This window comes from Scardinius erythrophthalmus (genome assembly GCF_964197995.2).
Source record: "Scardinius erythrophthalmus genome assembly, chromosome: 18".
Classification (NCBI taxonomy): domain Eukaryota; kingdom Metazoa; phylum Chordata; class Actinopteri; order Cypriniformes; family Leuciscidae; genus Scardinius; species Scardinius erythrophthalmus.
The window spans coordinates 5,918,890-5,941,298 of NC_138238.1; the positions used below are offsets into that span (position 1 = coordinate 5,918,890).

Here is a 22,409-nt window from a genome sequence, read left to right on the forward strand (position 1 = left end):
CCCTCTCTTTCTTTGGGCCACTGGTGAAAAACAGCTTTTCAAAATTAAATGGAAAAATGTGGGTAGGAAAATAGGAGTGTGCTTTAGTGAGTCAGAGCTGTCACGCTTTGTTGATCAGATTTTTATTCTCATTGAGAGATGATTAGCATTCCTATAACCCCCTTCCATTTTTCTATTTCAGCCCCTCTAAATATTCACACTTTCTCTCTTTTCCACACCATTTATGGCAGGGAACTGTGGCGCTCCTTAAGGGAATTTTCTGGGCAGGCTAATAATGTAAATCCATATTGATCGGACCCATAATGTAATCTTTCAGATGACCAACTTAACATTTGTCAGTACAGTAACTGCTAGCATTTTTAATCACTGCACAAACAAATACAAAATGCATATTTGTGCATTACATGCATATACATTATGCTAATTATTAATAAATAAACTGATTAAAACAACAGTTAGTTTAATTGCTTTACAGTTTTTCTCAGTCGCTTTGGTGCATTTCTCACATCACTATTTACATTTGCACAACAGTTAGTTCAACCTCCACAACATTTAGTCATTTGTGCACATCTTAGTAGCAGTTTCTCATTCCTTCCAACAAATTGCAAATGCTTTTGGACATGCATCAGATGCTTTCATACAACTCTCTGCTGTTCTCTTACGAGAGTCCTCTCGTACTGCGTTTTATCAAAACGCTACGGGAAAAGTCTCTTTTCACGAAACACTGAAGCAAAAAATTATCCTTTAATTTTCATATATGTAAAACGCGTTGCGGCAGCAGCAGACAGCTATGGCGAGACGGCTTGCTCGCTCATTGGCTGCTCTGCGGCAACTGCTTAAGCCTATCGAGCGAGGCCTGGGATGACATCAGGCCAATGAGGGCGCTTCGCGCCCTCCTCGCCACTTCCCGCCGAAACGGGCGTGGCTTACCTCTATAAAAGGAGCTCGAGAAGGCTGACTCACTTGATTTTAATCTCTTCAGCGAAGCGCACGCATCGCTGGATCACGGAAGCAGCGTCGTTGAAGCAAGCACATCAGCGGGACGAGCCCTCGAAGCCGCTGGCCAACGCCGCCTTCTACAGCCGTACCTGCTGCGCTTTCCGACGCCTATATCCTTTTCATATTATTGCTTTTCTGTGTGTGTGTGTGTGTGTTCTTCGCAACACTCACCCCTAAAAGAGCTGCGTCTTTTTCAAGATGCCTTCCTGCGGCTCGTGCCGAGCCCCACTCACCGAGGGAGACAAGCACGTCATCTGTGTTTCCTGCCTGGGTGAGGACCATGCAGCGCTCGCGCTCGCTGACGGCGGATGCCCTCACTGCGAGCTTTTGCCGATGGTGACTCTGAGGACTCGCCTGGCATCCTTTTCCAAGCCTGCATTCACCGCCGCGATGCCGCGCCGTAAAAAGCGCCGCTCGCAGCGGGTCCCGGAACCCGCTCCAGCCCGACCAAGCTCGCCGGTTCGCCCGCCAGCTTCACCGGCCTCTCTCGAATCACTTCCTGATGATCAGCGCCCGCAGTCTGCCGCCGCTTCATCAGAGGAAGTCGGTTCAGAGGCCGCGTCGGGGGAGAAGGATTCCTGCTCTCTGCTAGCTTCAGGCAGCGAGGATTGGGCGAGCTTTGAGGATCTCGCGCCTCCTGCCCGCAAGCCCTCAACGAGAGCCAACATTGAGACGGAGCTCATGCGGGTACTCGCACTGGCCGCGGCGAGCCTCGGCCTCGAGTGGTCTGCACCGGAGCCCCCCTCTCGAACCCGGCTGGATGGTAGTTTCCTCCCTGGTGAGCGCACTTCTCCGGAATCTAAGCCCGCTCCTTTTCTTCCTGAGTTACACGAAGAAGTTGCGAAGGCTTGGAACGCGCCCTACTCTGCGCGGACGCGCTCATCTGTGTCACCCGCATTTTCCTCTCTGGATAATGCCAGTGACCGAGGCTACCTCTCTCTTCCGCCGGTGGAACAGGCGATAGCGACCCACCTTTGCCCGCCCTCTGCTGGACGGCGGACTAAACCGGTGTTGCCTTCCAGAGCCTGCCGCATGACGTCGACGCTGCTCGCGCGAATCTTCTCCGCCGCTGGGCAGGCCGCGTCATCACTACACACCATGGCTACGCTGCAGATTTACCAGGGTGATCTCCTCCGTAAGCTGGACGAGATGGGACCTGACGCTATCTGCATCGCGGATTTAAGGAGCGCTTCAGATCTCACGCTCCGAGCTACTAAAGCCGCCGCACAAGCCATGGGACGGTGTATGGCTTCCGCCACTGTCGCTGAGAGGCACTTATGGCTGACGCTCACGGAGATGGCCGATTCCGAGCGCACTGCGTTTCTCGATGCCCCGCTGTCTTCCACCGGCCTTTTTGGTTCTTCTCTCTCCGAGTTCGTGGAGAGATTTACCGAGGCCCAGAAAGCGTCTCAAGCCTTCAAGCACTTCCTACCGAAGCGCTCCGGTTCTGCAGCGGTTCGTGACAAACGGACCCCGCGGAGCTCTCAGCCTCAGCCCCCGCCTTCGGCCGCCTCTTCGCAGCAGCCACAACAGCGCAGCTCGAGGCCCCGCTCTCGGTCCAGCGCCCGGCGCCCCTCTTCGCGCGGGCCGCGATCGAGGGTTGTGGTAAAACCGGAAGTGCCGAAGAAGTCCTAGCAAGCCTGGGAAAGCGCAGGTGTGTGAGTCCCGTTGCGGCCGGCCTCCCACCCAAGCGCCCCGCTGTTTCAGTCCCAAGGTTTGCGACTGTTCCAGTGTTTTCTGCAGAGAGCAAGCCTGCACTGCCGCCCGCTTGCCTGCACACAAAAGCCGTTCTCACGGCTACCCAGATAAATCTCGAAAAGAGTGTATTTTCTGGTGTCCCGGCCACGGCCGATGGTGCTATAAATGTAGTCTCGATGCCCACTCCTCAGTGCCCATCACTACACATAAGCACAGCCCTACACGTAGGGCCCGCGCACATAAAATCGACTCAGGTCGGTTGCGCTTCCAGCATAGTGAGAGTGCCCACTTCCCAGTGCCCACGAACACTATGTCTAACACATCACAGGCTCTCTGTAAAAACGAGAACTGTGAGCGCGCGCTCTGCTCAGGCAGACGCCGCGCCCAAAGCAGTAAATGTGCCCGCTCCCAGCCCACATCTACTCGCTCACATGGGTCCTATGAGACTTTCTCAGTCCTCCCTCACTCAGCTAAGCACTGTGGTAAGGTCGAGGACGAGCGTCTCGCCCGCTGTATTAAGCGCGCGCCCCGCCTCAAATGCCACAGGCATAACGCCTATGTTTGTATCCCCCGAAGCACCTCTGTCGCACGGCGATCAGAGTGCGCTCCGTATCCAGCCCCTAGCCAGCCATGCAGAAGCATGGGCAGCGCTCCCAGGGGTTTCGGACTGGGTGCTAGGCATTATAAAGAGAGGCTTCTCGCTACAGTTTTGTCGACGCCCTCCCCGCTTCATAGCGCGCGTCGAAACTACGGTCTCGTTGGAAGTAGCTCACCTACTTCGAGCCGAAATATCAAAACTGATAAGCAAAGGGGCGATAGAGCGCGTTCCCCCAGCTCTAAGCGAAGGGGGGCTATACAGCAGATACTTTCTAGTCCCCAAAAAGGACGGCGGTATCAGACCCATACTGGATCTAAGACGGTTGAACAGAGTATTGGTGAAACGCAGTTTCAAAATGCTCACAACCAGCAAAATTCTCGCGCATGTTCGCCGAGAAGACTGGTTCATGTCAATAGATCTGAAGGACGCGTATTTTCAAATACAATAGCGTCACACCACAGGCGATACTTGAGATTCGCCTTCGAGGGTCAGACATACCAGTATACAGTCCTGCCATTCGGCTTGTCCCTAGCACCCCGTACATTTACGAAATGCATGGACGCAGCGCTCGCTCCACTCAGACTCAGAGGCATGCGAGTGCTGAACTATTTGGACGACTGGTTGATCCTAGCTCAATCACGATCACAGCTCGTGGAGCACAGAACCATTTTACTCGATCACCTCGAGAATCTTGGTATCACAGTCAACTGGACAAAGAGTTCATTGAACCCCAGTCAAACGATTTTGTTTCTGGGCGTCGTTCTGGACTCACAGTCTATGACAGCGCGGCTGTCACCACAGCGCGTGTTGATCATTCAGCGCGCGGCGAGGTCTTTCCGCCGCTGCGCTGTCACCCCGCTCAGGAAGTTTCAAAAGATGCTGGGTCTCATGGCTTCAGCATCGTCAGTTCTCCGGCTGGGCTTGCTCCGCATGCGCCCGCTGCAGTTCTGGTTGAAAACGCGGGTACCGCGCAGAGCGTGGGCGACCGGTCGATTACGCCTCAAGGTCGATCAGAGCTGTGTTTCAGCCCTGGCGCCTTGGACGGCGGACGACTGGTACCAATCAGGTGTAAGCCTGGGGACTTCCTCGAGAGTGAGGATGGTGTCGACAGACGCATCCACCTCGGGATGGGGAGCTCTGCTCGAGGGCAGACCGTTCTTCGGCCTGTGGTCGGAACGAGAAAAGCTCCTACACATAAACTGCCTAGAAATGCTGGCAGTGCACAACGCGATGACACGTTTTTGTCCCCGCATCAAGGACGAACACGTCATAGTCCGTTCGGACAACATGGCTGTGGTGTCCTACATAAATCGCCAGGGCGGTCTGAAATCCATATCCCTGTACAGGCTGGCGAAACGCCTCCTACTATGGGCTCAGCACAACTTACGCTCGCTGAGAGCAGTGCATGTACCTGGGCTTCAGAATGTGGGCCCAGACAGACTGTCCAGGAACAATGTTCCCCCGGGCGAATGGTCTCTACACCCACAAACAGTCCGGCTGTTGTGGGAGAGATTCGGCAGAGCGGAGGTGGACCTTTTCGCGTCCCGCGAAAACGCGCACTGCCCCGCGTTCTTTTCAAAGACCGACAGCGCGCTGTCCCGGAGGTGGCCGCGCTGCCCGTTATACGCTTTTCCCCCCGTCTCCCTCCTGCCACAGGTGCTGGAACGGGTCAGGGAAACGAAATGCCCAGTCCTGCTTGTAGCTCCGTTCTGGGAGAACCAAACATGGTTCCCAGTTCTGATGCAGTTGGCAGATATCGCTCCATGGCCGCTGCCGTTGAGGAGAGATCTCCTCTCGCAGGCCGGGGGCTCGATTTGGCACCCACACCCGGAACTGTGGTCCCTTCATGTGTGGGTGCTCAACGGATACCCGTTGGTCTCACAGAGGGAGTCGTGAATACCATCACTCAGGCTAGAGCACCGTCGACACGGCGGCTTTATGCTTCGAAGTGGTCGGTTTTCTCCGGCTGGTGTGCAGCTCGGAGCATTTCACCCCTCGAATGTGAGGTAACGGAGGTTCTCTCCTTCCTACAAGAGCTGTTGGATAAGGGCAGATCCCCTTCCACGCTCAAAGTGTATGTGGCGGCTATTTCAGCGTTCTTTGGTTCAACGCTGGGTCAGTCGCTGGGAAGGAATGATTTAGTCATCCGCTTCCTCAGGGGAGCTAGGAGACTGAATCCACCCAGACCTCCTTCAGTTCCTTTGTGGGACCTTTCTACGGTCCTAGCGGCCATGAAAGGTGCCCCTTTCGAGCCTATCCAGTCTATTAGCCTCAAACATTTGTCTTTCAAAACAGTGTTTTTGATGGCTCTCGCTTCAGTGAAGCGCATAGGCGACCTGCACGCGCTCTCTGTGAGCCCGGCGTGCTTGGAGTTTGGTCCTAATGACTCTAAAGTCATACTCAAACCTAAGCATGGCTATGTGCCGAAATCCCTCAACACGCCTTTTCGGGCTCAGGTTATATCCCTGGCTGCCCTGCCGGCATCGAGTGAGGAAGGGGACTCGAGTTTTCTTTGCCCTGTTAGGGCTTTAAGAGCTTATATGTCCCGCTCTGCTGTCTTCAGACAGACAGAGCAGCTCTTTGTCTCGTTCAGCGGACGTTCCAAAGGAATGGCTGTTTCGAAACAAAGTCTATCCAGATGGATAGTTGACGCCATAGCGCTGGCTTATACTGCCAAGGGCATTCCATGCCCTTTGGGAGTCAGAGCGCACTCTACGAGAAGCGTTGCTTCTTCGTGGGCTTGGTCCAGCGGGATTTCCCTACAGGATATATGTACGGCGGCAGGTTGGGCCTCGCCGTCTACATTTATCAGGTTTTATAACCTAGAGGTTCCCGCCTTGCAGGCTAAGCTTTTGTCGGTGTAATCTGTTCAGCCGTCTAATCAGACCGCTGAAACTCATGCGCTATGCGCTACCGACTATCTTGGGCAGAACTGTGTAAGACCTACATTTTCCACATTAGTTCAGGTTCCCTACCCTGTCTATGTGATGATTATACTTGCGTCTGTGGACATGTTTTTCTACGACGCTAAAATTTAGGGATTTAAGGCTCTCACCCTTATTCCCTGACTCTGTGTGAGTCAATCTGGTGATTATGCACTGTATGCCTGAAAAAGCTTCCGGTGATCAGTGTTTTTATCCCAGCACGCACAGCGTTTTGCAAGGGGTTCCCGTAGCGTTTTGATAAAACGCAGTACGAGAGGACTCTCGTAAGAGAACGTACTCGGTTACTAACGTAACCTCGGTTCTCTCTAGAAGAGGGAACGAGTACTGCGTTCTCTGCCGTGCGTACGGTTCACTCTGGTTCGCTTCGGCGATCAAAATCAAGTGAGTCAGCCTTCTCGAGCTCCTTTTATAGAGGTAAGCCACGCCCGTTTCGGCGGGAAGTGGCGAGTAGGGCGCGAAGCGCCCTCATTGGCCTGATGTCATCCCAGGCCTCGCTCGATAGGCTTAAGCAGTTGCCGCAGAGCAGCCAATGAGCGAGCAAGCCGTCTCGCCATAGCTGTCTGCTGCTGCCGCAACGCGTTTTACATATATGAAAATTAAAGGATAATTTTTTGCTTCAGTGTTTCGTGAAAAGAGACTTTCCCGTAGCGTTTTGATAAAACGCAGTACTCGTTCCCTCTTCTAGAGAGAACCGAGGTTACGTTAGTAACCGAGTACGTTTTATAACATTATCATTTGCTTATGTCATGTCAGTCAAAATTAACTATACTTGTGAATGCTGAATAGTCATTCCATATAAAACTAATAGTCCTCATTTCATTGCTTGAGTCATTACATACAAAATGTTGAACTAGTTGTCAAAATCTGTCAAGTAAATTTTACAAATTATTTTTAAATCTTTTTTTCCTGAAAATGTCTCCTAAATTGAACAATTTGCAATTGAGCAAGAGATGATATTCGCTGTGATGTAGATGGAATTATGTGGCCAGACAGAGAGGAACGTCTGGATGTGCATGAATGATTACAGCACTATGTATGTTGTATGTTCAGTTCCAACATGTACTGCAATATTGTTTACAGTTGTGCACAGCTCTACCCAAAGGGAGTTTATGTTTGTTGTAATTAAGGGTGTATTTTTTCTTTTGCACAATGCTGTGAACAAATTAGAATTGCAAAGAGCATATGCAGTAAAAATGTGAAACATACATATTCAGTGTCTTGTACTCAGTTACCTCACTAAATACAGTAATGCGTAACTTTACTGTATTTTTCAAATGACTGTGCAAATAGTATATAGTGCTGTCTTAAACATTTTCAGGTAGTGTCACCAAGATCTGACTTTTTTGCATTGGAAAACATTTACAGAGTAAACTGTCATAATGAAAACATGACAAAGCCATTTGACTATCTTGTTCATAAACAATGGTGTCAGGACTTTTCATCTTGATGACACTGACACTAATTGACATGAATACTTGCTTTTGAGGAATGAGCTATCCATTTTGAGCAAGTGACACGCTTTTGCAGGTTATCAACTAAGTTTTGCAGTTTGTACTAATTGTTCTGAGAACTGCATTAACTGTTGTGCAAATGTAAATAGTGATGTGAGAAATGCACCAAAGCGACTGAGAAAAACTGTAACTGCTACGTTCATTTTGAATGCATTTTTTGTGGCCTCCTTTGACGGGCCGCTACTGACAATAAATGGTGTCAGAGAGAAAGTGAGACGGAGAAACAGTTCGGCTGTTGTGGGACTTGCCTGTCCTGCTCTGGTGCTTTCACAGATGATGATTTCATCTTCTGTGTTGATCTTCGGAGGATTGTCGTTCACATCCAGAACCTGCACTGTAACGGGCACGTGGCTCTGAAGACTGGGATTGTCTGAAAACAAACAGAAACATTACAACATGAGTTAAATACATCAGACGGCTTATGTGAAAGAACAACCGAGTTAATGAAGATCCATCTGTCCATTAAATCATTAACACATTCAATCATCAATCCATCCCTTCATTCATACATTCATTCCATCCATGGTGCATTTAAAATGAAAATCAAATCTTTCATGTGATAATTCCAATTCAAAAGAAATAAATTTGATAAAAATCTGGTAACACTTTATTTTAGGACCCAATTCTCACTGTATATTACTAGGATATTGGCTGTTTATTAGTACTTATAAAGCACATAATGCCTTATTGTACATTCCTAATCCTACCCAATACTTAAACTTAACAACTACCTAACTATTAATAAGCAGTAATTAAAAGTTTAAGTTTAAAAATTCAAACACAGTCTAAATACTTTTTTTCACTTTGTTTCCATTGAATTTGATGGGAAATCTGCAGAAAACTATATTAAAATAACTATATAAAAAAAGTCAAAATATTTTAAAGAGATCTGTGAGTACTAAATTCTTCTTAGTAGCTGAAAGCATTAAAAAAATTAGCGAGCTATTTAATTAAAGACACAAGGATCGTGTAAAACTTTTTAAACGACAGTAGGTTCCATGTGGACATTAATGAACTAGAATATATTGCTGAATAAAATTAAATTATATGTAATGGCAATGACTAATTCATATCTGATTAACAAACAGAGGTTATGCAAATTCCAAGCATTCTGTCTCAAAAGAACACATATCTAAACTGTAATCTCTAAAAGTAAGGTAAATTTGCATGCACCCCTTGATCCCTGGGTGGGATTCGGCTAATTTTGTTTACAAATTGGCTAAATCATCTAATAGCAATTCTCAGAGAGAGTCGGACCCATACTGATTTAATTAATTTGAATCAAAACACTATAAATGCAAAAATGCTAAATTAACAAGACATTATAATGCTCCTAAATTAAAAACAGGTCCACAGCAAGGATATAAAATATTCTGCACAATTATATGTTGAGTAATTAACAAGATAAATTACATTCAGTTAGTGGCTTTTGAATCTACTTAGCATCTTTTAGACTCACTTATCATAGGTTTTTACGGAAGCCCTGAACCGCAAGGTGAGAAAAAAAATAAAGAAAACTTATCTCGTGTTTTCGACTTAATAAGTCATTATTTCGACATAATATCTCGTTATTTCGACATAATATCTCGTTATTTCGACATAATATCTCGTTATTTCGACTTAATAAGTCGTTATTTCGACATAAGTCGTTATTTCGACATAATAAGTCGTTATTTCGACATAATAAGTCGTTATTTCGACATAAATATCTCGTTATTACGACATAATATCTCGTTATTTCGACATATCTCGTTATTACGACATAATAAGTCGTTATTTCGACATAATATCTCGTTATTTCGACATAATATCTCGTTATTACGACATAATAAGTCGTTATTTCGACATAATATCTTGTTATTTTGACATAATATCTCGTTATTACGACATAATAAGTCGTTATTTCGACATAATAAGTTGTTATTTCGACATAATATCTCGTTATTTCGACATAATATCTCGTTATTTCGACATAAATATCTCGTTATTTCGACATAATAAGGGGACATTCTAATATGCATTAAGCTACATTTAGCGTTCTTATAATGAGTTTCTATGGGAGGAAAATGCTTAACGTCAAATTAAACGCTTTGCGTTCATATTCTAGACTTATCTGATTTTTGTAGTAGCATATAGCCTACTTTATTATGATTTTAGTATCATATTGATTAATAAATGCACGCACAATTATCCGTGAACTTGATAAATGTTGCAGATATGTTTTAGGCTACTATCCACAAACAAATTGCTTTCAATTATGTGTGCAAAATTCAGAATTCAACGAATGCAGTGCAACAACAACAATAATAGTTAAATTAATATTAGTATTATTAATAATAATAATAATAATAAAGGTCGCCGTAGTGCCAGGCTAAGGCAGTGCAAGCCAAGTCAAGTAAAACAGAGTTTCTTTGCGTTCATAGTCTGGACTTATCTGATTTTTTTGTAGTATTTATTATGATTTTAGTATCATATTGATTAAGAAATGCACGCACAATTATCCTTAAACTTGATAAATGTTGCAGATATTTTAGGCTACCCATAAACAAATTGCTTTCAAATGTGCAAAATTCAGAATTCAACGAATGTGCAGCGATTTGTACAGATAGAGACATTTTTGTGTATAAAAGACATTTTTGTTTTATTTTGTATTAGTGATTATAATTTGCGCGTCCATTTATTGACGTCTGAGTCGATCTCATTTGAGTGTATTCGGCAATTTGCTTAACGTGGAATTAAACGCGTATATTCTGAGCTCATCAGATTTTGTTGTGCATATACTTTATTACTATGATTATTTACTGTGTTTGGTCTGTTAGTAAATATGTTAAGATTTGTATTCATTTCGATATGCCACTAGAGGGCAGAATAAGACCGGGAATTATAGAATGCATTGTAGTTATGTTGACCTACTGTTTTCATAACACTGGATATTCTACTAATTTATACTTTTCTAAAACGTTGCATATTAATGGCAATTAACTTTGGCAATTACACTAATAATAATAAAAATGATAACAGCCGCAGTAGTGGTATAAGGCAGTGCAAGCCAAGTCAAGTAAAACAGTTTCTGATCTGCAAAATAGGCTATCTGCGATTGAGTTGTGTAAAGTTAACAAATAAACCAATCTAATAGATAAACTATCAAGCTGGCTGAAAGAGCAATACTGACAACAAAACTAGCACAAAACTATGTGTAATTGCCAAATAATTTATTTGTTTTATTAATAAATAAAAATAAATTTATTAATAACGAGATATTATGTCGAAATAACGAGATATGTCGAAATAACGACTTATTATGTCGTAATAACGAGATATTATGTCGAAATAACGAGATATTATGTAGAAATAACGACTTATGTCGTAATAACGAGATATTTATGTCGAAATAACGACTTATTATGTTGAAATAACGACGTATTATGTCGAAATAACGACTTATTAAGTCGAAATAACGAGATATTATGTCGAAATAACGAGATATTATGTCGAAATAACGACTTATTAAGTCGAAATAACGAGATAAGTTTTCTTTATTTTTTTTCTCACCTTGCGGTTCAGGGCTTCCGTAGGTTTTAATGAACTAATAATGTTTTTTTCTTTTAAAAAAAAAACATACTTTTGTAGTTTTTACCAAAGCGTGCAGACAGACAGACAGACAGACAGACAGACAGACAGACAGACAGATAGACAGACAGATAGACAGACAGACAGATAGATAGATAGATATTTTTGTTTACTGCTTTTCAGTATTCATTTCAACCCATCTTTAGCTTCTGCCACCCATTTGTCTTTTAAATCACTTGCGGTCTTTCTCTCGCTCCCCCCTCTCTCTTGTTCGTTACATATGAATAGTTATTTTATACTGTGCATCATCTGCATGCGTTCTCTCACTGCTGCTGTGTGAAGTATTTCATAGAGAATGTGAGGGAGTAACAGCCTATTGTAGTTTCTTGGGCTGGTGTTGTGCTCGGTGTGTGTAATGTTTATTATTAGATGACTTCATGCATGTGTTTCACAATGCTTTCTAGAAGAGGTGCATGAGCTCTGTTCGCCCTGTTTCGACAGCATATCTACTCATTATAAACAGGGAAATTATCAAATGGTGGTAGTAGGCTTTTTTCTGATGAATAACACCTCCTTGTTCCCTCTATATATTTCCAGGAAGGTACTATGTTGGCGTATAGAGTTGATCATTAGGGAAATAAATCCTAAAAAGAGAGACCTTCCGTGAGATGTACGCCGTGGGATTTCAACTTCGTGATCTCAAAACACATTTTTTACTTCCACATTCACTTCCACATTTGTATACAGTATATCTGATATTTTTAATGCACTTACATTGTTTTTAATTCAACAGTTTTTGATTTGTTCAGTGCTTCATGAGACAAGTAGTTTGTTCTCATATAAAATATGTTATATAATAGACATTAAATAGTCTTGTACCTTTATCTTTTTTTCCAATATTCAAATAGTTTTTTTCTTCAAATCAATGCTTGTAATGTTGTGATTCACCTTAGAGCTGGTTGGTTTGGTTCTTATAGAAACTTTGTGAAATGCAGAACCAAACCAATAGAAAAAATTGTTATGTGAGCGTAAGCTGTTTAAAATCTGGCAAAAAAAGAGCCAGATCTATCAGTTTTATAACTCAGAATATTCATGCACCACAACTAAAAGTAGCTGCTAAAATAGCATGATTTCGGCATGTGAAAGTGAAATAAACATGCGTATAATTGCCGAGGCGTCTTATAAGTGTACAGAGTTCTTCTCCCTCGTCATACTCACTAACAAGCACTCTAACATCAATTCCCACCCAAAGCATGACCAGAAATGAACATTTCTCAGAATGAAGCCTTTAACCGCAAGCCATTGCCAAGGCAACAAACAACACACCATTAGTTAAGAAAAAAAAACCAAAAAACTACTTTTACTCCCTTCAATGCATATTTGGGATTATCATCAGAGGCCATTCCACCACGGACTATACCACACATCCACAGACTCCATTCCCCATAATCCTTTTCTCAGACTAATCATCCATTATCACATTCACCTGTGTCTCATCTTGTTTACTCCCCCTATATAAGCATGGTTCTTTCTGTCATTCCCTGCGAAGTCTTGTTTGGTGTTTGTACTGTTTTTTTCCCATGTTCATGGTTTTCTTGATTCTCTGTCTGTTTCCTCGGATTTCTCTTTTTGCCTCAGCCTTAACTGCTATTGATTGGATTGTTTGCTTGTGTATGACCCTTGCCTGTATTTGGATTATGATTGTGGAATAAACTGCATTTAGATCCTCAACCTTCTTGTCTCAGAGCAGTACGTGACAGACATATGTTCACAACCTGATTGGTCAGCTTTTTTTACGTGTATTTCACGACGGAACTTACCGAACATCTAAAACAATGCTGTGTGCTGGGCTAAATGCACTTGTTGTATGTGCGTAGCCGACATTTGTTGGTCTTTTGACCAGCTGAGGACTCGTGAAGATCTTTTATAATGTCTAAAAAGGAGTAAACACAGCGGCAGACGAGATCTGCTACGACGAAATGCGGTTCTTACGCCTGTACTGAACTGTGATGGACAACATCATGACTATGATGAGAAAAAACAGTTATGCTTGAGCATTCTGTCCTTTTTAGGGTTGCATCTTGTGACATCATGTCCCGTTTTTGGTTCGTTTACATGTGTTGCGTTCATATTTCATTCGAACCGAGAACCATCTTTTCAGTGGTCTCGTTCCGCTTGTTTGGTTTCACCAGGGTTCAGATGGCAGCGTTCACGCTTATTCAAATGAGTTCCATAGGATAGCTCAGATAGTCATTAAATATGTACCTTGAGTGCACTTGAAGTCGCTTTGGATAAAAGTGTCAGCCAAATGTATAAGTGAATGAGAAATGTTGATGAACAAATCTGAGCACAGTTTGAGACATAGTTAAGCTCTTTTCTGAGGCTCTAGTGGAGAAGAATGTACATCTCTGAGCAGCAGACTTATGTAAAAGTCTCCATTTGATCTCATCACTGTCTAGGGAAAATAACCGATATATTAACGTGATCTCATTTTTCATTCACATGCTGGAATATCATTATCATATAGAAGACTGAATGTGTGTCATTCGTGCTGGGTGTAAGGGTAATTACTGTGATAAAATCTACAGCAGAAGAGTCACGGGACTCCATTTATATTACTTCCAGTGATTTTAATCATCTCAGAGATTATACACTCCAAATACGGTCCCTCTTCAGATTGTAAATATTACAATCTTTGCTTGTTTTTGATCTCTTGCATGAGTGGCTTTTTTAAAGGGATAGTTCACCCAAAATTAAATTTCTGTCATCATTTACTCACCCTCCTTTTGTTTCAAACATGAATTCATTTCTTCTGTGTAACACAAAAGGTGAAACTTTAAAGATTGTGCTTGATTGCTCTTATTCCATGCAATTAACAAAGCATCAAAAAGGGCATAAAAGCATCATAATAGAATCAGTGATCTATACGGCAAGACTTACGAAAGCATTAGACGAGCTCTGTGGAAGGAAAATCTTGACATTTATACTCCTTAGCATGTTAATGAGTTTAAAAGAGTAACGATGTAAAATCTCTGAATGAATCATTCTTTTGATTCAGAACTTTCAACGAATCTGGAACAGAAAAACTAAATCTGAAAGATTCAATTATAAATCAGACTGAACTGGTTCTCAAATTCAACTGAATCAATGATCTGGTCACAGCAATTAACAGCTCACTGGAAGGGAAGTTTATGAGTGCAACATGTAGAGAATATAGTGCACAAGCCGTATGGACTCTGTAGACTTGAAATTAAGCCTTTTCCCCCGTTATTATTTGATTCACGGAACCGGGCAGCAGTTATCTTGCCAAGAAAAATCTTTATTCGTCAGCATAGGAGAGAAACTTAAGAAGATGTTGTACAATCCACTTTCCATATTAAGAAACTTCCCTTCAGTGTATACATGTGTGGTATATATGCATCAGTTGAAACACATTCCTTTCCTGCCGATTGTACACATTAATGTTTCATCATCATTGGAACATCTCTGCTCAGTGAACGTTGCATTGCACACATACAGTACCTCTCAGCAAAATATATAACTCTCCCAGCTCCCCTCCTTGTGTCTAAGATATGATCCTTAAACACGTGTCCATGCAATCTATAGTCTAACTCATGCATTTTTAAACTTCATAAGATAATACAACTGAATATGAATACTAATAAAGAATAATAATACAGATACACAATATTAAATAATGCAATTATATTAAAAGATGCAATTTTAGTCTTCAGACTCCCTTTTAATGATCTTCTACAGTGTTTCTGCTTCTGTTTTGAAGCTTGAAAGCTTTGGGCCTCATTCATTTTAATTGCATGGAAAGAACCAACAACCAGCAGTCTTTAGTTTTCTCCTTTCTCATAAAAAAGAAACTCATATGGGTTTGGAACAACATGAGGTTGAATAAATAATTTTCATTTCTGAGCAAACAATTCCTTAAGTGGTTATAGAGGTGTGATCTTTGACTATTAACAGACCTGCAGAGTCGATTTGAAAGCAGCCAGCGGGCGAGCAAGCGATTTTTAAAGCGAGAAAATGAACGGCAGTCCGTTTCTCATGAGTGCACGAGGCGTTTATTGCAGAGACTTGTCTTGGAAAACTAATTTGCAAGTTATTAAAGTGACAAAGTTAAACCAGCACGGCTTCTGGTAGCACCCACCTTCCTCTGTTGCCATGACAGTGATGTTGTGCCAGGGCGTGTCCTCCCGGTCCAGGAGCTGAGTCGTTCTAATGACTCCACTGATGGATTCAATATCGAAATACACCTCTTTGTCTTCTCTGCGATCGATGAAATACCTAAATATAGAAGAGAGAGCATGAATACTGCATGAGCCTTTCCGTCTTTCACCCCTCTTCATCATAGCTGTGGCATTAATAGCAAAAACAGCTGGAATATGCATGATAATAAGAGAGATGGTATTGCTGTACATGGCTTGGTCGTGAAACCCTGCCAATTTCACGTGGCACGACTTACGGCAGGAATACTCAACAAAGCTCAGCCTAAAGGGCCATATTAGTAATTCATATAGTAATTATTTTATATTTTACCGAACAAAAGCTTATTTCAGAGTAATTATACATCATGCCACCCAGCTCTATGACAGATCACTGTAGAAATACAGAGTGGAATATATAATGTGAAAAAACACAGTGACTTCATGGAAAGCTGAAAGGTAAAGATGGAACATTGTAAGAGGTTCATTAATTAAAAAGAATAATGCTCTAAATACAAGAGTTCTTTTCACAGTTTCTAATTAAATTAGCTTACATTATGTTTGTCGGACAAAATGCGCATTGTATTGAGCATTAATATTGTCTCAAAACTCTCATTTTGTTCTTATGATTTCTCTAAATGATCGATCACTCTGGCAGACACCAAACAGGTCCTTTTCAGTGAGATTTATGAGTGGTTTTAGGTATATACTGTACGCAGATGTGTATTCATATTCCAGTTAAAATGACACAGTGAATCAGAGATATTTAGATAACAACAGACCTGGCAGAACCTTAATTATAAACGGAAGAAGAAAAAGAAAAAGAAAAACTACTGGAGAAAACTGCAAGGAGAAAGTCTGTGAGAAGAAGCATTAGTTGGACATAATTAACAAATCCTCAAGTGACATGCTTGGTAGAGACTCTCAAAAGACTGTCAGAATCTCTTTCCAAGTATGAATGTGAAATTAAACCACATTTGCATTTCCTGAAGAAAATACTAGACTATGCAAGGCAGCCGAAAATTAGTGTTAACATTTCATGTAAGCTTATAATTCTAGTTTTGGTTTCGGAGAGTTAGTTTTTGACTTTGGTTCTGCTGTTTTGCTTTTATATAATAATACATACAAATAGGGGTGTAAAGGTACACAGAAGTCACGGTTCGGTACATACATCTGTTTTAGGGTCACGGTTCGATACAAGTTACAGTGCGATTTAAATGAAGGTGCTTCGACTTGACTTCGCCACCCAACATCCCTTTGCTTGCTAAAAAAAAGGCATGCTTAAGTGCACTAAAAAATATTTCTGTTTAGATTTTATCATGTTAACATGGAAGACATATATGAAACACAAAGATGTCTCTGCAAAACACAAAACATCATCCCAAAATCTCTGTTAATTCAATATCAGGGTGTCCATTGTGAAGAATACGCCTTTAAAAACCATTTTCACTGCAGCATCTCATGAGACAAATGCTTTACAAGATATATGATAATGATCAGATGCATCATTATAATGGTTAGGAGCAAAACTAAGGAGATAACAGTGACCTTGCTTATTTTTCCATAAAGCTAATGCTGATTCTCAAACTTCAATGCCATTTTATTTGTATGCTAATGGGTACATACTGCGGTATAAATTCTTGTACGGGAATGAAATGCTGTTTTTTATGGGAAATGCAGATTAAAATCGGAAGAGCAGAAACGCAATAAATGGACTGAAAAAATAAAATAAATGTGCTATCCTTCAAAAAAAAGAGATCAGGGATTATTTATGAGACTTTTCTCTTGTTTTCTCTTATGTATTTTATTTATCTATTTATCACAGCGATAAATGCTGATGTAAAAGCCGTTCGTGTGAAACCAACGATCTCACTCACATCAACCAATGAGAATCCCAGCATTTGCATGACCGTGAGAGTTATGGCCCCCCGTCACGCATGGACTGTGAAGGTTCATTCAAAGATGGCTTGAAAACACACATCCTCAACCCACTAGTAGAGAGAGATGCTAATAAACCATACAGGTCATATCTCATTACCACAAGAAAATGTGCACCGTCCTTGACTGCATGAGACATGAGAGAAAACAACAATAAGGATTTTACACTTTATGCATTTTACTGCCGGTGAAAGGAGCGTTCTGACGTTTTATTTTTCATTCCATTGTTCACTGGCGCGTCATTCAAATTGTTATGTTCTGTAGACTATGATGTGCGCAACCTTTAATATTAAGAATACTCCATTTATTTTGTTTACAAAAAGTTTGGTAACACTTTATTTCACAGTGTCTTTGTTACATATGTTACATGTACATATGTTATGCATAATTACATGCAACTAACCCTAAACCAAACCAAACCAAACCAAACCAAACCCTAAGTTTACTTAATATTACTCAGTACTTAAATGTATAAGTGTAACCAAACTTTCTTACATACATAATATGATTCTTCTGGACTTTACACATTAGGTTATCATGTTGCATTCTTTTTTTTTTTTTCATAAATCATAACTGTTGGTCACTCTTTATGTCTGTCTGTGGGTTTTGCCAATATTAAACCAATGAAAAGTATTAAAACGAGCTTGTGACTAAACCTTGCAAGTCCATTGGATCCTCAAACATTTTGGACAATCTCTGCTTGTTTGCAATGCAATGATAAATAAAGAACTGGTTGTTTGAATAAGTACAGCGTTTTACTCAAGAAACACTATATATAAAGGCTGAAGTTTTATGTATTTGAGGAGGAGAGAAGAGTTTCTTAATCTAACATTTGTCGTCAAAATCATAGCCAATACTATGCGTAGCACTTCACCCTTAATAACAAGAGATTTTGGCCACTTTAGATAAAAAAAATAAATCAACAAAAAATAACCTGAGTGCCTACATAGCTACAATAAATTGAATAACCTTTAAGCTGATGAAAACGTAATGCAATGCACTACTTACAGCCTCAGATGTGGCGTTCTAATGATAAAGAAAACATATTGATATGATATGATATAATATGATATGATTGATATAACATATGATATTCACTGGTCAAAAACCTTGTAACATATATTCAGATTTGGTAAAATGTTAATATAATGATACACAAAAGTGTCTGACCATATATAAAGGCACAGTTGTTTAATTAAACAGAGTGTAACTGTAAAATAATAATAATTTCCATTTCCTGAAAAAATAAGCAGTTTTGGATGTACAAGGTTTCTGCTTGTCAGTGGCGATATTTCACATTGTTTATACCGTAATTCATCCTGGGTAGTTAGATTTTCATATTTCTCATATGCATTTGTAAACCCAGGGTTAATATTATTATTTGCATATTTCCATAGCATTGATCAGTCAAGCACAGAGTCAGCATCGACATTTTAGCAACTGCCTTTGTGCCATTTCAAAACTGCCTTGTCAATAGATGATTCTATATCTGAATATGTTCAATACAATATTTTTGGAATTGTGAGTGAATATTGTGTTAAAATATTTAATTTCAGAATAATTTCATAAAGTATAATGTATTAAATAATATGTATAGAAGCCAGCGGAATTCCACTGGCTTCTTTAGGCAAGCAGCATGATATCAGTGCACACCCCTCTTTCATTAAAGTGTGTGGAGATAATTGAGCCTTTGGCAGCAGTGTTTTACTAACATGGTAACATGGGGTGCCTTAACTGCTCCAATTAACAGAGAGATAGAGATAGAGAGAGAGAGAGAGAGAGAGAGAGAGAGAGAGAGAGAGAGAGAGAGAGAGAGAGAGAGAGAGAGAGAGAGAGAGAGAGAGAGAGAGAGAGAGAGAGAGAGAGAGAGAGAGAGAGAGAGAGAGAGAGAGAGAGAGAGAGAGAGAGAGAGAGAGAGAGAGAGAGAGAGAGAGAGAGAGAGAGAGAGAGAATGTCAGATTATTTTGCTATAGCATGGCATTTGAGCATGCTATAAATAACCCTGATTTACTAAAATCTTGCTAGTGGAAATTCCAAAAAAAAATTGAATGTGTTTTGTAGGCATATTGCTGGCGATTTACAGTGAATTGCACACATAGCTACATATACTAACTTTTTTGATTATATTAATTAAATAAGTATACCCACCTTAATAATAAAATTAATACGATTATATTATAATGTATGTACTGTAATAACTGTACAAAGTTATTTAATGTTAGTATTTGGCTGATAACAGGAAATTTTTTACAAAATAGTGTGTATATCAAGAAAAGCAATTTCAATAATTAGCTAAATATGTAGTTATATATATATATATATATATATATATATATATATATATATAAGATTAATACAAATAATATTATATTCATAATAATTTTTATTAATAGGGATAAATCACAATAGTCATCTAATCGACTATATACATCAGGACAACAAATTAATGTGTGACATTATGGCCTGCGTATAACTGTATTACCGGTCGGAGTGTTATTTTAACCCTTCACGTCTTCTTACCTGACAGGGCTGTTTTTGCTGTCTGGGTCTCTCGCTGTGACGGCTCCCACTTCACTTCCAACCTTTGCGTTCTCGTACACCTCCAAAATGTAATAATCCAATGAGAAAACCGGCGGCTCATCCACGTCTCCGACTGTGATCTTGAGCGTGGCATCATCTTTGAATGAGCCCAGATAGGACAAGCGTGGGTCCAGGTGTGTGTTCTCTGCAGCGATGTGAAGGCTGTACTGCTTCTTCTTTTCATAATTCAGTTGCTGAGAAGAGAAAACAGGAAACTTAGGGTGTGTTTGCACTTGTCAGGTTTGGTTCCATTAAAACAAACTCTGGCATGATTGCTCTGTTAGTGCGGTTCATTTAAATAAGTGTGAACGCTACCATCTGAACCCTGGTGCGCACCAACCAGGTGAACTGAAAAAGATGGGTCTCGGTCCGCTTTCAAACGAACTCTGGTGCAGTTAAACTAAAATATAAATGGAGCAAAGACATCTAAACTAACCAAACAACCAAACGCAGAAGAATACTTGTTTTTTCTCCTCATAGGAGCTATGTTGTCCATCACAGTTCAGTACTGGCGTCTGAAATGGCGTCTCCACGCAGCAGATCTTCGTTTGTGTGTGATGGAGGGATTCACACCGCTGTTTTGAATCCTTTACACATTTGATAAGATCTTCACGAGTTGTCAGCTCCATCATATACCATCATATGTAGCTATGCACATACAGTACAGTGAGCGCATTTAGCCCAACACAGCATTGTTTTGGATGTATGGTAAGTTCCTTCGCAAAATCTAAAAAGCCTTTTTTTTCTTTTGTATCATTAAGTTTGGTCTCAAAAATAGACAGTGTGAACGCTAACTGAACAAGGTCTAAATGTATCATTTTCTTTTTTGGTCCGGACCAAAAGAACCAAGACAACCGAACTACAAGTGTGAACTGGATTATAGATATACACAATATTTAGCTTTCAGTCAGCCAGTTTTAGTCACTTTCTTGGTGGCTTCTACCAGTTTCAAGTACTCCAAAAAGTTATGAACTGATATATATTGAGGTCAGTCTTTTTTGCTTCCGGAGCGCTGAAGCTAAATCTCTCTCTAGATGGGGTCACGTCTGTAAACGCAAGGAAACCTGCCTGACCTTCACCGCCCGTCTCGTCGGACAGATCTGGCAGGCATTTATTTACAAGACTGGCTTTAGGAAAACTCAGTATTCACTGCATTCACAGCTTTCCTGACCCCCAGGACTGAGTGTGGAATTGAAGCTCAGAATTAAGAAAAGAGACCATTAATGAGCATCTGAGCCATGAAGAGTGCCAGACGTCTGCTTGACCTAGTCAGGATGGATAGATTATACATACATGTATTTGTCAGTGTATCCCTGTAATTTCAGCGTCTGCAGCTTCAGATTTGATGCTATTTTGACTGGTTTAATTATACCGTCCTTTTTCATTCTTTTGTTGAAGACAAACACTCAAGTGAAAAGTGTGAAAAACCATATTGCAATCTGGATGTTATTCAAATTTTTAACTTGCGGGTTCATGCATGACTACATTTTTTTTTCATGTCTCTGTTGGCTCTGCAGTCTAAATAAAGAGACATTCACTACAATGATAATATAAACTACATTTTCTGCTCTCTAGATATGGTTCATGTCCTTCCACAAAAAAGTCCACCACAAAATGCTTTTTACATAATTTGAGATGTTTCAGAAATGACACTGTGGTGGAAACGTTCATTACTTTTGGACAGAAATCTCCTGTGATGCATTTATATTCACTGGAGTTTATTTTCTAAAAGCCCACCAGCCAAAAAGTGTTCATACAGCCGCTTATTAATGAGGGTTTAGAAAACCCTCTAACCCTAGTATGAGCAATAATAGTCATGATGCTTGCCTTAGTAAACACCAATGAAAATGACAGCAGTACCTTTCTCAGCGTGATAACACCCTCTCTAGTGTCTTTGTCTGTGGAGATGGAGAACATTCCGGCCCCCTCAGGGTTCAGGATGCTGTATTTGATCTCTGCATTGATTCCGATGTCATCATCGTTGGCTTTGATCTTCCCCACTGGCTTTCCCACCTGTGCCGACTCTGGGACAAACACCTGGTAATTCTCTGCAGACACACACAAAAGCCCGGTGGTTTGTTCGATTGGCTGCATGGTATTTTGAAGCATATCTATCATGATGCCTCTTTCCGACTATGCCTCCAAACAAGCCACATTGAGCTATTCTAGAAGTATTTCAATTTCGCTGTCATGCCCCATAAACAACCACAGCCACATTCCCAAACCACCTGATTGCAAAAGCTAAATGCAACAGAGTGCGACGCCATGTCTCAGTTTTCCGACGGTCATGGTTCCAGATGTATTTTGGGGATTTCAAAAGCTCTGAGATGAATCACAACATTACAAACTTTGATCC

At 41.2% G+C, this 22,409-nt stretch overlaps 1 protein-coding gene across 2 annotated transcripts in view; it reads right to left on the reverse strand.

Moving 5' to 3' along the window:
• Positions 1-22,409, reverse strand: part of LOC308706690 (cadherin-18) — a 146,143-nt gene that overhangs the window by 20,533 nt on the left and 103,201 nt on the right. For both annotated transcript variants that reach the window (XM_081392479.1, XM_081392480.1), the window contains exons 6-9: positions 21,914-22,101; positions 19,994-20,247; positions 15,481-15,617; positions 8,000-8,121 (exon numbers count right to left, since the gene is read on the reverse strand). In XM_081392479.1, the coding sequence (XP_081248605.1) occupies positions 8,000-8,121; positions 15,481-15,617; positions 19,994-20,247; positions 21,914-22,101 (701 nt within the window). The remainder of the gene's footprint in view (positions 1-7,999; positions 8,122-15,480; positions 15,618-19,993; positions 20,248-21,913; positions 22,102-22,409) is intronic.